Source organism: Anopheles stephensi, chromosome 2 (assembly GCF_013141755.1).
Source record: "Anopheles stephensi strain Indian chromosome 2, UCI_ANSTEP_V1.0, whole genome shotgun sequence".
NCBI lineage: Eukaryota > Metazoa > Arthropoda > Insecta > Diptera > Culicidae > Anopheles > Anopheles stephensi.
Genome location: NC_050202.1, coordinates 66,253,550 through 66,269,849, shown reverse-complemented (window position 1 = coordinate 66,269,849; position 16,300 = coordinate 66,253,550). Strand labels below are relative to the sequence as shown.

Below are 16,300 nucleotides of genomic sequence, written 5' to 3'. Positions count from 1 at the left end.
ATGCTATTATTTGGCCGTATTGAGTTCCTGGATTAATCGTATCCATATGACAATTTCATTTTGACAAGCCGTTGAAAATACTTATACATTACTAGACACTAAAGGGTTCACTGACGTGCCCCACGCTAATGCTCCAAAACATGGACACCACTCCGGACAGGAAAATCGCAACGACCTGGAGCCTTAACGTCAACCGTCATTTCCTCTACAACTCGCTCACTCTTTCTCTCTGCCACGCACGGGTACAACGTGAATCCGTATGCCCAAGATTATTTTGCTCATTTTCTTTTGGAACACAAACGAAGCTTTTGCACTGCAAGGAGCATGCGCACCATCACGCACCAGAAGCGTACCAAGAGCTGAGAATCCCGCGACAGTTTTCGACAGCAATAGCAACTACAACGTTTCGAATAAACGTGCGATACATTTCGTGTGCGTTTCATTCATCATGTGAAAAGAGGATTGGTTTTCACACACGCCACTGATCACAGAGTTGGTGTACTAGTGTACCGCAAAGTTAAGGAGACGATTAAAAGTGCTTAGACACAGTGCCGCACCGTGTCGGAAAACGGACCCGACCCCACGCTCGAGGCAAGAACGAAAACGAAACCGAAGGACCGAAAAAAGAATTAGTGCAGATAGGTAATTAGTTGTCTGCGGTTGCTGTGCCCCATTTAAACCGAATGAAGTGACGTTAACTGTCTGATTAAGAGTGAATCCTTATCGAGCAAATTTGATCTCGATTGTGGCCGGACGAAGATTTGGCAGTACTTTTCGGACAAACGGTAAAGGTATGTACCAAGAGGCACAAACGAAAACGGGACGATCTTCAAGTACTGTCTTCTTCATTCGTAAGTCGCTGGTAGGCTGGAAAACCAAAAGGGCAGAACACTTACGCCAAACCAATTACGTCCGACGTACGTTACGGGTGAAATGCGTCGATAGAAGTCGGCGGGACCATATTACGAAATGACACGAAACCATTCGCGTAATGAGTGCGGCGTTACGGAAGTGGCACTACGGGTAACAAGTACGCCTTCATCGACGTGGCGCGCATGAACTCAAAGTGCCAGCGGGAATTATTTTTATCACAAACATCCCCATCATGTTTGACCCCGTTGGGCACATGTACCATTAAGTCCGCTGCTCCGGAAGTGGGCGGGGGTGCGCCCTGGAATATTCTATTCTACATGGGAACGCATTTCCAAAACTTCCATTTGGCAGCGTGTGCGGAAAACACCAATCCCTTGTTCGCTCTCGCTCGATTCAAGGTCGCTGTCATTCATACGATTCCGGTGTTGGGTGGTTGGGCGGGCGGAATTGAAAATCGTTCCATTCAAGCGCAATAATCGTGCGGCTCGATTGAAGCACATCGACACGTGATGCTGATGGGGAGTGGTGTAGTTGTATTTTTGTATTATCGCCTATCGAACGCCTCTATGAAAGTGTCCTAACGAGTGTCCCTCGCTAGAGACAATCGCATGCCACGGAATGGAAATGGACGCAAGCATAAAAGGGTACAACAAATACAAAGCAAAATAAAAGAGGCACAAACTCTCGATTTACGTCACATGCCGTGCGAGGTCGATTGCGGTCGATTACTTCACCGAAAGCAATGCCGGTCATGACCGGTTACAATTATAGCACACCCGCTCGCACACATTTGCATTCGGCATTCTTGTCGCGCAATTGGAACGGGATTAGGAGTTCCAATGCCTGCCGGTAGATTGTGACCAGCATGGAAACTAATTTTTGGAATGTTTAATGCTTAATCGTTATCGTTATTATACACCATAAGAAAGCGATAAAATCGTGAAGGAACGTTCCGGACGGCGCTGGTTGGTGACATACTGATTTGAAAGTCGTGAAGGACGCCTAAATGGCGGCAACCCACGTGACACAACAAGCATTTATTGAACAAGCGGTGGACAGGTTTTATTTTTATTTTGTGTAGCATTTTGCCAGCATTCAAGCGTTCATGGAAACATTTCATGTCGTGAATCAAAACCTCATAAACATTTATATCTCATTTTACCAACTCGTTTTCACTGCTTATAAAACTACATGGGACAAAGCATTTTCTTTGTCAAGGTCAGCTTAAACTGATTTACTATTTGCATTTGGCATTCAAATGTTGTTTTCCTCCATTTGTGTACCCCCTTTCATTGCAGCCCGGCAGCGCCATTGGCAGAGAGTACGCACTGCCGTTGTTGCTGTTGGTGGGTGTCTGTTCTTCCCAAAAAATAGTACCAAATTCGCTCACTGTCCTACAAAGTCCTTTTGTCACCATATCACTCACTCTCTGCCGCAGCGTTGATGACTCCAATAGCAAGGAACATTCACCAACACCGAGCAATCATGGTCCGTCTCTTTTTCAGAATATTGTTGTGCCTCTGCAAAAAGAGAGACAACCATCCATGATTGCGACAAGTTGGAATTGAAGTTGGATGAGAATGGCGAGGACTTTTCTGTTCTCGCTTTAACAAAAAAAAAAAAAGAAAGAATCCCTCTTATCTCTCGCCGAAGGTCGAGGACACGACAAATTTTAACACCAACACCAACATGGTGCGCTGGTGTGACGAATCATCATTCTCAGGTGGCGTGACGTACAAATTGGTGCGTTTTGTGCATGAAGCATGAACGCTCCATCTCTCCGGTGGGTGGTATGATGGGGATTTTTTGCCAACGACTTATCCCTCGGCTGGTAATGCATTCTGAAAGCAACCGTCGGATCAAGAACGAAACATCGACGCAATGGTCAGCGTTTGGCTGCTGCTGGGCGTAACGAAATTCATTTCTATTTCCAAATCCTGTTGAATAATTCATTGACCTTAAGATGGACCAGGTAATGGGATTATGTTTCGTGTTTCGGGCTGTGCCTTTCCTGTTCCGTTCAATCTTTTCCTGTATGTTGTTGTTGTAGCTGCTCTCATTATTCGTTCGCTTTTGGCAGCTGCTCAATCACGAGTGGGAAGAAGTTGCCAGCCATTCTAATTTTCTGCCACCTTTAATCGCTTTAATTTCGGTACGGGACGTCACAATTCGCAATTTATAACGCTTTCTTTTTGCTGTGGCTCGTAATGCCCAGATCCTCCAACTTGGGATCGGAACTGATAAAAGTAGCTTCATCCATTTACACGAGTGACGGAGTCGGGATGAATAGGCTGCTCATAGGGGGTAATAAAATTTCACAACTACAAAATTTGCATACAATAATTTGCAGCCTGATCATGGGGCTAATGTGAGTGCGTAAAGAAAGAAACGTACGATTCGTACCATTTTCCGAATGTAGGAAGGCAGGTGTACGCGAATTCGATCTAATTAAAAACTGGCGGTAACATTACCGGAAAAGATTTACAGCAACAGCATGCCAAGACGCACATAAATAAACGAGCCTACCCGGTCGTGCCTTTACCTGCCTCTGGATGCCTGTCTACCGGGAATGTCCTTGGACGCCGGAGGTAAACCGATAGCCAACGTTTGCATGTATTTAAAAATGAAAACAACAGCAACAGAAAAAAAAACACTAACAAGTAAAACGCATAATAAATGGAACACCGGTTCCAAGGGGGGGGGGGGGGTTTGGGGTGCAAAAAAAGGCTCGCACAACATATTAATTCCGTGCGGTGGAAGCCTTTGTTCACGGGAAAGCTTTTGTTATTCGAGATTTAGCGCGCGTGTCGTGTTCCAGCAGGCCAGCTCTTGGGAATTTTCCATTATTTTGTACCAGTCGTTGGCCACTCCATCCATCCAACCCCCTGTCCGATCCCGTGCCGTGGTCGTGTGTCAGCCCGGCCAGAATGGATGTGAATTGGTGGTACCATCCACATTATTAGGCGTGGGTTTTTGCAGTGCAGGAAGTTAAATTTATGTACCAGTCGTACTGGTGGGGGGGGGGGGCAGCGGTTTTCTTTGAAATGGAATTAAATTTACCCCACTGCTCCTGTGGTAAGTAGCATTTTTAAGTGGCTCTGTGGGTGTATGTATGTATGTATATTTTAAGAACCCATGAAGTACGAGTAGCCAATCACACCGGGCTCGATTAATGAAGCCTGATACGGCCGAATCGATTTTCAAGCGAAATAGAATGGAGAAAAGTTTGTTGCTTTTGGGATGACACTAAGAGGATTTTTTGGCTGCGGTAAAGGTACTGTAATCCCCTTTCGGTATTGTTTTCAAGTATTTAAGCTCAATATTACCAAGGGGAAGTAAAAATTACCGTCGAAAACCTATGGAGTTTTCGTCAACATAATGAATAAATAATGAAGCAATGAAGTTTTTTCCTCCTCCCCCCGGGAATTTAAAGCTCCTGGTGGCGAGGGACTTATTTTGGCAACAAACCGTCTAACGCGAATGTAATGACTGTTAAATGGATAGAATTTATTTGACACAAAATGAAACGTAGATTATGTTCCAACTCTATCCATTTCCTGATTACCGTTGACCCATTTTTTTTGTCATCAGCAAACTATCGCGAAAGAAAAGTCTACTTTATTTGCCCGGCACAGCTTCAGCCGAGTAGCAATTTCCGTCGCGCTATTTTATGTATTTTTTATTTGTTCGCTTTTCATTTTCCTTTTTATTATGGATGGAAATGAAATTGAAGAAAATACTTCTACCAACCACTCGACCTCTCGGCGCAATGGTTAGTATCACGGCGGAATTTTTCGTGCCAAGACCAGGTTCATGGTTTTTTGATTATCGCATCAACACAATCACTCCGCGGAGTGAGTGGATTGCTGAAGTCGTTCTACACGCTGTGTGTCTAGCAAATTTTTCTTCATCTTCTTTCTTCTACACAAAAGCAGCATAATAAGATTCTACCCCAGCCCAGCGCGAGGATGTGCACCAGAATTCGTAAGGGCATCATCAACCCGAATTATCCGGGCTTTCAGTCGTTGGCGTACACGCTGAACGAGGATAATTTTGACTACAGCTCGGAAAACCCGTCCGATGACGATGAGGACTCGTACGTGTCCGAATCGGACGACAACGAGATGAAACAGCGCGAGAAGGAGCCGGAGCAGCCGGGCGACGAAAATGGCAACTCGTACGGTGGTGACAACAGTCAAGTGGATGAGCAAAATTTGCATCTACATTCCAGCATGGACATACCGATCGTTCGGTCCTCGCTTTACCACGCTCCACCAATGACGACGGCACTGGAAACGGAAGAATTTTTCCCGTCCAATTCACCCTACCATCGAACACGGATGCAACTCATTCCGACTGGGCGTAAATCGCCCACGCTTACAACCTCCATGTTCGACACAGAGGAACAGCTGGAATCGACGGTAATTTACGCCTGCACTCCACCGGACATTGTGCTGCAGCATAGCTACGATCATCGTTCGAGTGCACACGAAACGTGTAAAGAATTTGCGAAGTTAACGCTGGAACTCTCCAACAGTCAAAAGCCAGATTTGATACCGGAACAGCAATCAGTAACGGCCAGAACGGAACGACAGCTGAAGAAGAGCTACGAGGTGGATACCATGGCGAAGCTAAATGATCTTCAGGAACATGATCATCCAGCAACCACTCTAATGGATGGGTTCCAAAAGGATATGAAGCATGAAGATGTAGATGATACGGTACAGGACGATAATGAAGGAAACCGCTCGCCACCTTCACCGGCGATCGAGTTGGTTCAAGCAGTTGGTAGCAATTTCCAGCAGGAAACGTCTTTACCGCCAGACACAGTGCTGGATGAAATAATCGAATGCTTTGGACCACCCTCAGATGGTGCACTGTCGGAAGATTCGGAGCAGGAGTCAGATGAGGGCGAGTTGGAATACAAACCGTACGGAGTGGAGGAATCGGGAGTAGATTCCTACCCATCATCTCCCAGCGACGTACCAGCATCGGGCGACAGTGGGGATAGTGCCGGATCAAGTCCGGGTGAGGTGCAATACCATCTTGTAGACGATTGTTCGAACCAAACGGTACAGATTACCCGTTCGCGCCAATCAAACGAACAATCGCCCACGAATCATTATCATCTTCTGCATCACTACTCAACACCGGGCCCGATGGATTACCACAACAATCCAACGCAGCCGGCGAATGTCATGGAGCACGGGATTATTCGTAACGATTATTACAGCTCACTAGGGCAATCTGCTGCTCAACCTAATCCCTCCGAATTCGGGCACCAAAATGTAACACGCTTCACCCGAGTAGCAAATCGAGATGAAACAGAAGCATCATTCGACTTTCCCGAGGCACGTCCTAGTACGCTTCAACTCACTCGAAGAGAGGCCAACTTTTCATCTTACTCCGCTCACGTTGCTAGTGATATTCAAACTTCTTCTTGCAAGGAAAAGAACAAGGTTGGTAGCGCACATGCTCGGTTAATTGTTGGACGGTGTTATCTATTTCGTATTCCGTCTTTCCAGAAACATGACGATAACCAAACCCATAGTACGGAGATAGTGGTCCCTGAGAAACAGTTCCAAAAAGGTAAGGAATAGCATTCTAAATCCACAATATTACGAATAACCAAACCCTTTTCCGTCCGTCAGTTCCGAAAGTGAATCCATTTTGCGAGGCTCTTCTCCAGGAGAGTGACACGTGCGATTTCTTCACGAAACAGGCCAAATTACAGATTGAGGCAAGGATGGCACTTTGCCAGGCGAAGGATATGGCACACATGCAAATGGAGGTACAATAATCACGATGTTGAATTGAGTCCACTGTGTTACTTAGAAAATTATGTTTTTTAGTTCGAAAAACGAAGCCTGCCACTCTCTCCCGTGACGAGGGTGATTCACACCGCCGTCGAGAAGGCCGGGCTTAGTTTGGCACAAGACAAGCGACGCCTTTCCCGTTACTATCTAACCCGGCTTAACGTCCATCAGCTGCAGACAATTCTTACCGAGCTGCAGGGTCATGCAGAGGTGCTCAATGAGGAGCTGGTGGAGTTGCTGATGGAACGGGATGAGCTGCATATCAGTCAGGATGCCACGCTGATCGATATTGAGGATCTATCGCGATATCTGTAAGTAGCGTTGTTTTCAACCGATCCTTAGTTTTGATTCTAAACCTACGCCTACAACCCTCGCTTCAGTTGTGCCAAGGAACAGACGATCATACATGCTGAACGGCAGCGCAAAAACCACTACTGGAACAGCAACCGAGCGATGCATCACCATCAGTCACACCAGAAACAGCCCTCCCTACCACAGCCACCACCACCACCACCGATACGATCGACGTGCGGAACAGCGATCCCAGCATATCGTTACCATTAAAAGTGCAATCACAGTGTTGTTCGCGAATCGTTTAGGTTAGACAAGCTCCTCAAACAGCAAAAGACACTATGTTAAATAATATAGATACAAAAAACACGTTGAAAACAAATCATACAAAAACCAGTGGACCCAAAAACTATATATATATGGAAACAATACAGTGTAAACCCAGAACAATCCCTCGGTACTCAGCCACCGATCACAGTTGGTTAGCTAATGCACAAATAAAAAAAAATGCAACAACATTCCCCACAAGGCACAGAGGCTCACAGTACTCAAACACACTCATATTCCCACGCTCTGCATTGAACCATAGCATAGCGCAATAGTGCAACGGTGAGCAGGAGGACCTACTCACCTTGTGATAGAATATGCCTCCGCTAGTAACATGCTGTACTAAGTAAACTGGTGCGATTGTATTGCGCTCCTACCTAAACACTCACGTACCACGAACCGAACATACCATCGTATCGCCCATCATTCAAAAATCTATCTAACAATCAACGCTCTGGTGATAAAGGATAATACTAAAGATTGTTGTCTCTATTTTTCGATATCTAAAACAAGCTCCCTACACTCTTTGCTGTACTCAAAGTATGCAAATCAAAAACGACAACTATCCAACTTAACTCTAACACTTCAGCCTTCTCCCTGGTACATGCATGCTCTACGACGTTGCCACTTTCTTCGTTGATGCAAGTATTTGTTGCAATAAAAAAAATCCGAATAACGTGAAAATGAAAGTTTAACGCAATAAATGATTACCATTTTCGCATTGAACCTCCTTGCGGTGATGTGTCTTTCATAGTGCTGGAAGGAATACGGGTCGAGGTATGTTTCCAACGGGAAAGCAGTGTATTTTGTTTTGTCTTACTTCTACCTCTTACAGCGTGTGTACATTTTTCAGTCAATCTACCGATATGACCGTATGGGTTTTTGCCTTATTGGATGCATCGTACGGTGTACTGCTCGCATCGTCTCCACTGTCCGGTTCCGCCGTATCAGCCGCAACGGAAATCATTTCCAGTGCACCCTGAACGTTCAAAAACTCCTGCACCAGCTGTTCCTCCGTCTGTAGTTTGTCCGCCAGCGTTACGAACGCCTTACCCACAACGGTGCCCGCGAATTTTTCGAACGAATCCTCGTAGACGTCAAGCAGAATGTTGCTCGCATCGACCAACGTCGGTGTGAAGCGATAGTCGCCTATGTGTCGCGTGAGGAAATTTACGAACGTTACCAAAAATTCCGGTGTCCGATCATCGAGCGCGCGATGTAAGCCTTTCCGACGTATAAGCTCCTTAATGAGGGCTACCGTTTTCTCAGGCCACTTGCCACGCACCTTAACCAGCATGACCGCATCGAGCGATTTCTTGTACTCGTACTTTCGCAGCATCCGATCGTGACCTTCAATTTGACCGTATTTAAATTCATCAACCTGCTGGTCAGCTGATTCGAAAATATGCTGATAGCGGCTCTTGCGTGTACTCCGCTGAGTAGTTTGCTCATCGCGCGGATCACTTTCTCGCCGATATATAGCGATCAATCCATCTACCATGCCCGTAACAAGTGTCTCATCATTCTTGGAAATTCCAAGGCTCAGAATCGCGTTCGAACTGTCGATTGTGTGCACCACCTGGTACGTAGCGATATCGTACACCTTTACGTGACGGTCCAAACTTCCTGAGAAGAGACGCTTGCCATCGCTGGCCAACTGCAGACAGGTAACGGTTTTGTGGTGCTGGGAAAGTTGCGCCAGCTGCCGTCCTCCAGCAAGTGCATCGTACACGTTGACGGAGGTACCCCCGGCACTGATAAATATTCCGCCACTCGGCAGAAACAGCAACGATTCCACCGGTTGCCCATGATCGACGGTCATGACACAGTCCTTTGCCCGTGTGTCATACATACGTATTTTACGATCGTAACCACCGGACAGGATTATGTTTGGACTGATGGGACTCGTACAACCGGCTCGTATGTAGTCTTCGTGTCCAGTAAATGAGTGCAAATGGTTTTCCGTTGCAATATCCCAGTACCCTACAGTACGATCGTCCGAAAAGCTCGCCACATGGTGCCCATCCGCGGTAAAGAACGTACGGTGTACTGGCGCTTTATGTCCCTCGAAGAAGCGCAAAATCGTGCGGGTGCTCACATCAAACAGTCGAACTTTGCCCAACTCGTCGCCTGCTACCAACAGATTGCCATCCTTGCGAAACGATCCACCGTGAGCAGCCTCTTGGAACTTTGTTATATTTTTTACCACCAGCTTCGTTATGGGATTATAGATCTGTACGCGAACTGATGCTGTTACGGCGAACAGGTAAGGTTCTACGGGGCTGAAATCGATGTAGTCTATCGCACCGAACTCTTTCACCAATGTTGGAACCTGGAAATCGTCAAGCGATCGGGTTATAACACCGCAATTTACGGAGCTTTCCATTGCTACTTACACCTAACTTTTTCCAATAGATTGTGTCTGCCGACAGCACGGTCGCGGTTTTTGAGTAGATTTTACTATCGGTTTTCTTAAACTGAGCCATTTTTGCTGAACATTTACTGAATTTCCTTTCCGTTCTTTCTGGCCCGGTACGCGCGGCACGTGTAGAAATTGTTTGACGTTTGTTTGTTTATTTGGTAGGATGTTTCAAATTGCGCGACAAACAACAAAGAATTCTATTTTTTTTTCTGGCGGATCTACAAGAGCATACTTTTATTTTATTGATCAATATATATGATTGATAAAAGTTATTTTGTGAAAAAGGAGTTCACATCAATATTAATTACACATATTTTTATGGCCTAAAATTGCTGTAAAAATACGCATCAATAATTAACGATCATGGATGTCCAGCTGAGCAGACCACTATTCGGCCGTCAGCAGGTCGAATTAAGCTTTTCGAGCAGTATCCTCCTGAGTGCTGTCAACAGCTGTCATTCCGTGTTGTGCAAAAACGTAAACAAGAACTACGTCATATGCAGAAACTCAAATCAATTGCAGCATATTTGTATTTAGTAGCGCGTTCCGTTTTGCTGTAGGATTTACAAAATGGTAAGTTTTTGCCCTGTTACCCTTTCGATATTGATTTAACGTTCTTATTTGACCTATCCAAAGAGTGCGATATTCAACTTTCAAAGCCTGCTCTCGGTTCTCCTGTTGCTGATTTGCACCTGCACATATCTGCGTTCGCTCTTTCCCAGCATTGTGGACCGGAATAAAAAAGGGTAAGCAGTGTACGATTCATTCGATGAACTGATATTCTACAGAAAAAGTCTGGCTCATCACTCAAATCTTTACCTTTGCTGTATGTTCTATTTTAGCATGTTGGGGCTGTTCTGGAAGTTTGCACGGGTTGGCGAAAGGAAATCTCCCTACGTTTCGTTTGCATGTCTTGTGATGGCTGTTTCTATATTATTCTGGTCGTAAGGTGTGAATATTCTGGCTATAAGTGTACTCCTAATGCATTTTGAACAATAAAAGATGTTTACAATTGTACAGCGCATGTTTTATGGGCGGTAGCAGCTAGCACTGTTTCTACCGATACAAATGGTCTCAGTTTAAAATATAATTTGCATCAGACAGAAGAATTGTGCTGTGATCATCAACAATCTTCTATTTTGTTGAATAAACAATAAATTGTACATTTGCTTTCACAAACAAACACACTTTCGCGCACCATCGCCCTTTCGAGAACTCGAATCGTGGCAGTGCTCGAATCGAGCAATCTGCTGTACTGTCACTTCGCACTTCTGGAAAAACATCAAAGTACACCTATTTCACTCACTCTCGCTGCTTCCCAGCTGCTAAACAATAATATTGTGTGCCTCTATTGCTTTTTTAACGGAGTGGCAGAGCTTTTTCCATAAATTTCTAAAGTTGTCGTCACCAGTGGTCGTGCAAAAAGTGAAATATTCATCATCTCGCACTCGTTGTTGCACGAATGTTGTAGCGTAGTACCGTGGGCTAAAGGCAGTAGCAGATTTTCGTGTCGTTGTCGTCGTCGTCGTCGTCGTGGTCGTCGTCGTACCACAATATCTGTACGAGGTTGATGTGTGCAGGAAGTTCGTGCTCGGGAAAGAACTTACTCGGTGCTAGAAAAGTGTGTTTTTTCTTTGTGTGAAACTGTGCGTGCGATTGTGATTGTAGCCATTGAAGAGAAGGTCGTTTGCAAGCTGTACGCAAAGGTTACCCCGTGGCTTTGCATGGTGTGAAAAACGGAAATACGCGATGACTATTAAACCCGTGGTCAATCAGAAAAGTGCTAAAGAGGAAACGCAGGAGGGCACGCCTCAGAATGTCCATGGTGTTGGCAATGCAAGCGTTCGAACGTCGCACCGTAATGTGGTGCTTAATCAGCTGTCGTCATCGGAATCACAAGTAAATATTGGTTCGCACAAGGCTCGGTATCTGCTTCCCCGAGGGGTTAAAAGTTTCCCTTCCCTCATTGCCACCTACACTCTAACGTTTTGCAGCATAGGTTGGAGGAATTCATCAAAGTGAATATGTGTGTCACGCGTTTTTTTTTCTTTTCTTTTTCCTTCCTTCCCATTTTGTTTTCTCCACAGGCGCTGCCAAGGGAAAAACGGGTGCTAACACCTCACAGCTTCGAAAACGATAGCGTAGTACGTCATCGTAGGAGCCCACACAAAAAGTAAGACAGAAAATCACCTCACGCCTTGGTACAATACTTCTAATTATGTTGATCGCAACAACTGCTCAGTCAGGAACAGCAGCAGCAATGTTATTGAAAATCTCCCACCCTCTTACTGGAAGTGCAGCAGTAGGGAAAACATACTTCGAACAACGTAGTATCGATTTCCGATTCCGCTTGCTCGCAAATGGCGTCGTCATGTTGGTCGGGGCAGAAGGGGATGACAGTAACATTAGTGCATATTGTGTGCCATGGGACGGCTCATTTGGCAATACGGGAGTTAATGGAAATTGTATTTTTCCCCCCCACTTTCCCAACTGCTGCTCCGGTAGTACTGCCTATATGTTATCGGCCATTTTTATGCCGTTCGTTCCATCTGCGAATGCTATGGATCCATCCATTTCCCATCCCCCAAATGTTAACGCACGGCACTGGCGACGGAAAGGGCGATTCCAAACCGATGTGTCGCGATGAGGAATTGGTACATCCGAAGGGATGATCTATTCGCATACTAAGGTGAAACAAATCCTGCCGTACGCGAGACTGCTGTAGAGATTTTAGATTTTTAGAGATGGCAAGATTTGCTTTTTTCCTTCCTGCACTTTCTGTCGCTTTATTTGGACTGCCATACAAACAGATCTGGCTTTTCGGCTCCCGTATGCAGTATGCATTGTCTTGTGCTGTGGATCAAGGGGAGGATACTATTTTTAGTGTTGACCTCCTCCTCCGTTTCACTTTTCCTAACTCTGCAATGTGTATACGGATACTGTGTCTAAAATCGTTTGCACGGTTCTATGATTAATGTTGGTTTCTTTATATACTTATACTATCCCATACTGTTGTTTTTAACAGATTAGCTGGTAGAATCATGTTAAAGGATTCTACTGTCAAAATCCGAAATTAATTTATTTTGCTTAAAATGGATCTTTTAAATAAGTGTCATTATGAAGGCAAAGAAAATCCTTCTACAATGTATTACTTAAAAAAAAATCACGGGATGGAAATAGTCGCATTTGTGTTCTGATCCATGTGAGTTTAGCTCCCTGATAAATAATGCATCTCTTTTTTATTCGTTTTAGTCTTGGGCGCCTAAAGCGTGATCATTACCACAAGCGGGAAAGCCGCGAACGTGAGAAAACTGCCGGTTCTCCAAGCTATCACCATCATGTCGTACTGCAACCGTCAGCCAGTAACAAAAAACAAACCTCAACCTGCTCCAGCACTCTGGCCAGCACTGCCGGCGGTGGCCGCTCGCCAAAAAGCACACACCAATCGTCCGGTTCGAGTGGAACGTTGCTGAGTGGTCATCAGGGTGTTGTAAGCAACCCAGGTGTGTCGGGTGTTGATCTCAATGCTGTGCTGGAGGATGTCCGCTCAGGCTACAACAGTGGTGACGAGTATTTCGAGCAGAAGGACGCACAGCTGACGGCGGATGAATGGAAAAAGCGCGATGAAGCGTTCGCGAAGGTACTGTCCGAGCGTGGCTTTATCCTGCACGAGATGGAGGAAGATGGTGCGTGCCTGTTTCGTGCCATATCCCTGCAGATTTACGGTGATCAAGATATGCATGAAGTCATACGACAGCAAACGATGGATTACATTGTAAGTCGGATAAAGCGGGAAGAGTGAATTTGTGAGTGGATCGACATGACAATTATAACGTTTCGCTGCGTTTATCGTTACAGTACAAAAACCGCGAATATTTTGCACAGTTTGTTACCGAAGATATAGCCGATTACGTCGAACGGAAGCGCGCCAATCATGTGCACGGCAATCACATAGAAATTCAAGCAATGTCTGAGATGTACAATCGTTCCGTGGAGCTATATTGCTATCAAACTAGTAAGAAACAAGGTTTCCAAGGAAGCGGGTGCACGATTCACTATCGGTTTGCTTTTTTACAGAACCTACCAATATCTTCAACTCGGATCAACTCAACAACGGTAACGAACCGTTCCGGCTGTCCTACCAGCGCAGCTCGCACTACAACGCTATCGTTAACCCGTACAAAGCATCGGTCGGCGTTGGTCTCGGACTAGCCGGTTACCGACCGGACGAGCTCGACATCAAGGAGGTGGCCGATGCGGTGCGCATGAGCGAGGAACTAGAGATCGAAAAAACGATGCTGGAAGACAAGCTCAAAACTACCGACTGGGAAGCAACAAACGACGAGATCGCGGAACAGATTGCGCGCGAATCCTACGCACAGTACTGTCGCGAAAGTCGGCTCGGTGCCGGAGGTGGATCGAGCCAGAACAAGAGCACGAGCAGTACGATAACCTCTACGGAGATGATGGCAGCTTGTGCAAGTGGATCGCAAACGGCTTCCTCGTTTCTGTTGGAGCTACGCAAATCACCCTCGACAGCCCATGGCAACCATCAGTCTGTATCTGGACATGCGAGCGATCGAGGCGCTTGTTCCTCTAGCTCGAAAAACAGTTCGTTCGAGCTGGAATGCTGTTCTTCGCCGTCGTCCTCCCAGCAGCAATACTATTACGGTTCGAGCACGAATTCAAGTAGCACGACCACCAGCAACAGCACAACCTGCAGCGGCGACTGCAACCGTAGGAAAAAGCGTAATCTGAACTCACCGTAAGTACTATCAATTATGAAGCCTATTTTCGGTGCATCCTCACGTTTAATTCTTCTTGATGGCAACAGGATCGAAAAACCGAACACCGCAGAAACGAAAAAGTGTAAAGCAAACAGCAATCGTGCGTGCAGCACCTCGAACAGTCCACGTCGGTCCGAAAGTCCTGTTCAAGGTATGTTTATCTGTTTCCATTCGCCGGATAGTCCATGTTACGACTGATAGCTTCTCGCTCTCGCGTTCCAGATAAATCACCTGCTCCCTCTCCACCGAGCACATCGAGCACAACGCCTCCGGTCAGGGTGGACAGTGGAGAGGAAGAAAGCGGTGGCAGCGGTGGTTCTAGTAGCATGTTTATGTCCTTACAACAACCACAGCTACCGCTGCGCGACGAAACACCGATGTCCGAGTTTTATCAATCGTTGCTCGAATCGTCCTACACTGACGATGGTAGTGAGTATATTCCATTGGAAGATATTGATGCCAGATTTAACCAGCTGTACAGTCAATTTCACCCTTATTTTACGTTTCATCCCCGTTGCAGGCTTCGGGCAGTTATCCGAGCGAGAAATGATACAGAAAGCGCTGGAGGAATCCGCGATGGATTTTGTGAAACGCGGCGACAGTTCTAAAGCGTTCCACGAGGATAAATACGGCACAACCGATGAGGAGTACGATTCTCCGTCACCGTAAAGTAGAGCAAAGCGCTTTTGTGTACATTTTTCGTTCGTACAGTTTTCGTCAGACTGGAAAGGATGGCGGTTGCGCTCACATTTAAGCCCATACACACATTCAGCAGGGATTAACACGTACACATGGACACATGCACACACACATATACACATAAAGTCGTTCACACAAAATCACGCCGATGATGGTTTAATATATTCAGCTATTAACGTTTATCTGATATTTCCAAGGTAGAGATATACAAATTACTGTACTATGATTGTTCCACTCCGTCGTTTCTAGTTTTGCACTTTGCACGACGTGGGGAACTGATTTGGCCCTTCTTTCTTTGTTCGTTTTATTAGTTGGCGTTTTGGCGTTTTACTTTTTCCGTCTTCGTTTTAATGTAAAAAAATACAGCTAACGTGCTATTAACGCCTGTTTCGTACCGGGGACGGACAAGCGTGTAGCAAATAGAAAAGGGTACTCTGGCACGCGCCCGCCGCAGGCAGTATAGGAGAGTAGATTCACAGCCGGCTAGACGAACGCAAAATCGGTGTGTATTGTGAAAGCGTTAGGCGTTAAGCAAGGGGCACAATGTATGCAATTTAGTGCGTAATTTATATGTACGTAAGATAAGTGGTAGCATGTATTAGCATCCAACTGCAGCGAGAAGGGGGAGGTGGAGGAGGAGGAGGACGCATTTTATGCGATTGCGACAATTGGCATCGTTACAACATTGTACAAAGTAGAGGTATTGCGACTGAACATGATGTCCCTTTTGGAGGGACCCATTATCGGCAGACTCCAGCATGTCAGGAGCGAACGGTTAATTTTTAATTTGTTTTCTTCTTCTGGAAAGATATTATAAAATGATCGAGATGTGAAGATTGGAATCGTTTTGATTATTGCTGCATTATTATTGGATCCGTTTAGGCGTGCGTGCTCGCACAGCGCTACCTACTACCACTCACACCTGTGTTGGCGCGTGGTAAGAGTACCTATCAGAATAACACAATTTTCAACATTTCTCTTAAGTACTAAGTCGAGCAGCTGGGAAGAACAAATAAAAGTATCATAACTAATGCAAAGTGTGCAAACGATGCGAGCGATTGAGAAACAACCGGCCACATGATTAT

General features: G+C 45.7%; 4 protein-coding genes across 6 annotated transcripts; 3 read left to right on the top strand and 1 right to left on the bottom strand.

The window, feature by feature from the left end:
- Positions 1-342: 342 nt before the first annotated feature.
- Positions 343-8,033, top strand: LOC118504327 (schwannomin-interacting protein 1-like). 2 transcript variants are annotated; one of them, XM_036038657.1, is made up of 6 exons: positions 343-791; positions 4,809-6,332; positions 6,399-6,462; positions 6,525-6,664; positions 6,726-7,000; positions 7,070-8,033. In XM_036038657.1, the coding sequence occupies exons 2-6, from the start codon at positions 4,842-4,844 to the stop codon at positions 7,251-7,253; spliced, it is 2,154 nt and encodes a 717-aa protein (XP_035894550.1). In that variant the 5' UTR covers positions 343-791; positions 4,809-4,841; the 3' UTR covers positions 7,254-8,033. The 2 variants fall into 2 exon arrangements, with proteins under 2 accessions (XP_035894550.1, XP_035894551.1); XM_036038658.1 differs by having other exon boundaries at positions 4,806-6,332.
- A 52-nt stretch (positions 8,034-8,085) lies between these two features.
- LOC118504328 (U3 small nucleolar RNA-associated protein 15 homolog) lies at positions 8,086-9,880 on the bottom strand. The gene is made up of 2 exons (XM_036038659.1): positions 9,704-9,880; positions 8,086-9,639 (listed from the first exon to the last, which is right to left on the bottom strand). The coding sequence occupies exons 1-2, from the start codon at positions 9,791-9,793 to the stop codon at positions 8,161-8,163; spliced, it is 1,569 nt and encodes a 522-aa protein (XP_035894552.1). The 5' UTR covers positions 9,794-9,880; the 3' UTR covers positions 8,086-8,160.
- A 274-nt stretch (positions 9,881-10,154) lies between these two features.
- Positions 10,155-10,746, top strand: LOC118504326 (protein kish). Its single transcript, XM_036038655.1, has 3 exons — positions 10,155-10,302; positions 10,366-10,475; positions 10,572-10,746. The coding sequence occupies exons 1-3, from the start codon at positions 10,300-10,302 to the stop codon at positions 10,675-10,677; spliced, it is 219 nt and encodes a 72-aa protein (XP_035894548.1). The 5' UTR covers positions 10,155-10,299; the 3' UTR covers positions 10,678-10,746.
- Positions 10,747-11,003: 257 nt separating this feature from the next.
- Positions 11,004-16,246, top strand: LOC118504322 (OTU domain-containing protein 5-B). 2 transcript variants are annotated; one of them, XM_036038650.1, is made up of 8 exons: positions 11,004-11,628; positions 11,724-11,902; positions 12,982-13,504; positions 13,588-13,744; positions 13,807-14,494; positions 14,564-14,667; positions 14,739-14,945; positions 15,037-16,246. In XM_036038650.1, exons 1-8 carry the CDS (start codon positions 11,479-11,481, stop codon positions 15,183-15,185), a joined length of 2,157 nt encoding a protein of 718 aa, XP_035894543.1. In that variant the 5' UTR covers positions 11,004-11,478; the 3' UTR covers positions 15,186-16,246. The 2 variants fall into 2 exon arrangements, with proteins under 2 accessions (XP_035894543.1, XP_035894544.1); XM_036038651.1 differs by having other exon boundaries at positions 11,006-11,628; positions 11,817-11,902.
- The last annotated feature ends 54 nt before the right edge of the window (positions 16,247-16,300 follow it).

Bases quoted from the DNA above. Each gene is read 5' to 3' on its own strand.
- LOC118504326 (XM_036038655.1), top strand. The intron at 10,476-10,571 runs GTAAGCAGTGTA...GTTCTATTTTAG, and splicing joins GTGGACCGGAATAAAAAAGG to CATGTTGGGGCTGTTCTGGA.
- LOC118504322 (XM_036038650.1), top strand. From the start codon at position 11,479: ATGACTATTAAACCCGTGGTCAATCAGAAAAGTGCTAAAGAGGAAACG. The intron at 13,505-13,587 runs GTAAGTCGGATA...TTATCGTTACAG, and splicing joins AGCAAACGATGGATTACATT to TACAAAAACCGCGAATATTT. The intron at 14,946-15,036 runs GTGAGTATATTC...TCCCCGTTGCAG, and splicing joins GTCCTACACTGACGATGGTA to GCTTCGGGCAGTTATCCGAG.
- LOC118504328 (XM_036038659.1), bottom strand. From the start codon at position 9,793: ATGGCTCAGTTTAAGAAAACCGATAGTAAAATCTACTCAAAAACCGCG. The intron at 9,640-9,703 runs GTAAGTAGCAAT...GACGATTTCCAG, and splicing joins TCTATTGGAAAAAGTTAGGT to GTTCCAACATTGGTGAAAGA.
- LOC118504327 (XM_036038657.1), top strand. From the start codon at position 4,842: ATGTGCACCAGAATTCGTAAGGGCATCATCAACCCGAATTATCCGGGC. The intron at 6,333-6,398 runs GTTGGTAGCGCA...CCGTCTTTCCAG, and splicing joins CTTGCAAGGAAAAGAACAAG to AAACATGACGATAACCAAAC. The intron at 6,463-6,524 runs GTAAGGAATAGC...TCCGTCCGTCAG, and splicing joins TGAGAAACAGTTCCAAAAAG to TTCCGAAAGTGAATCCATTT.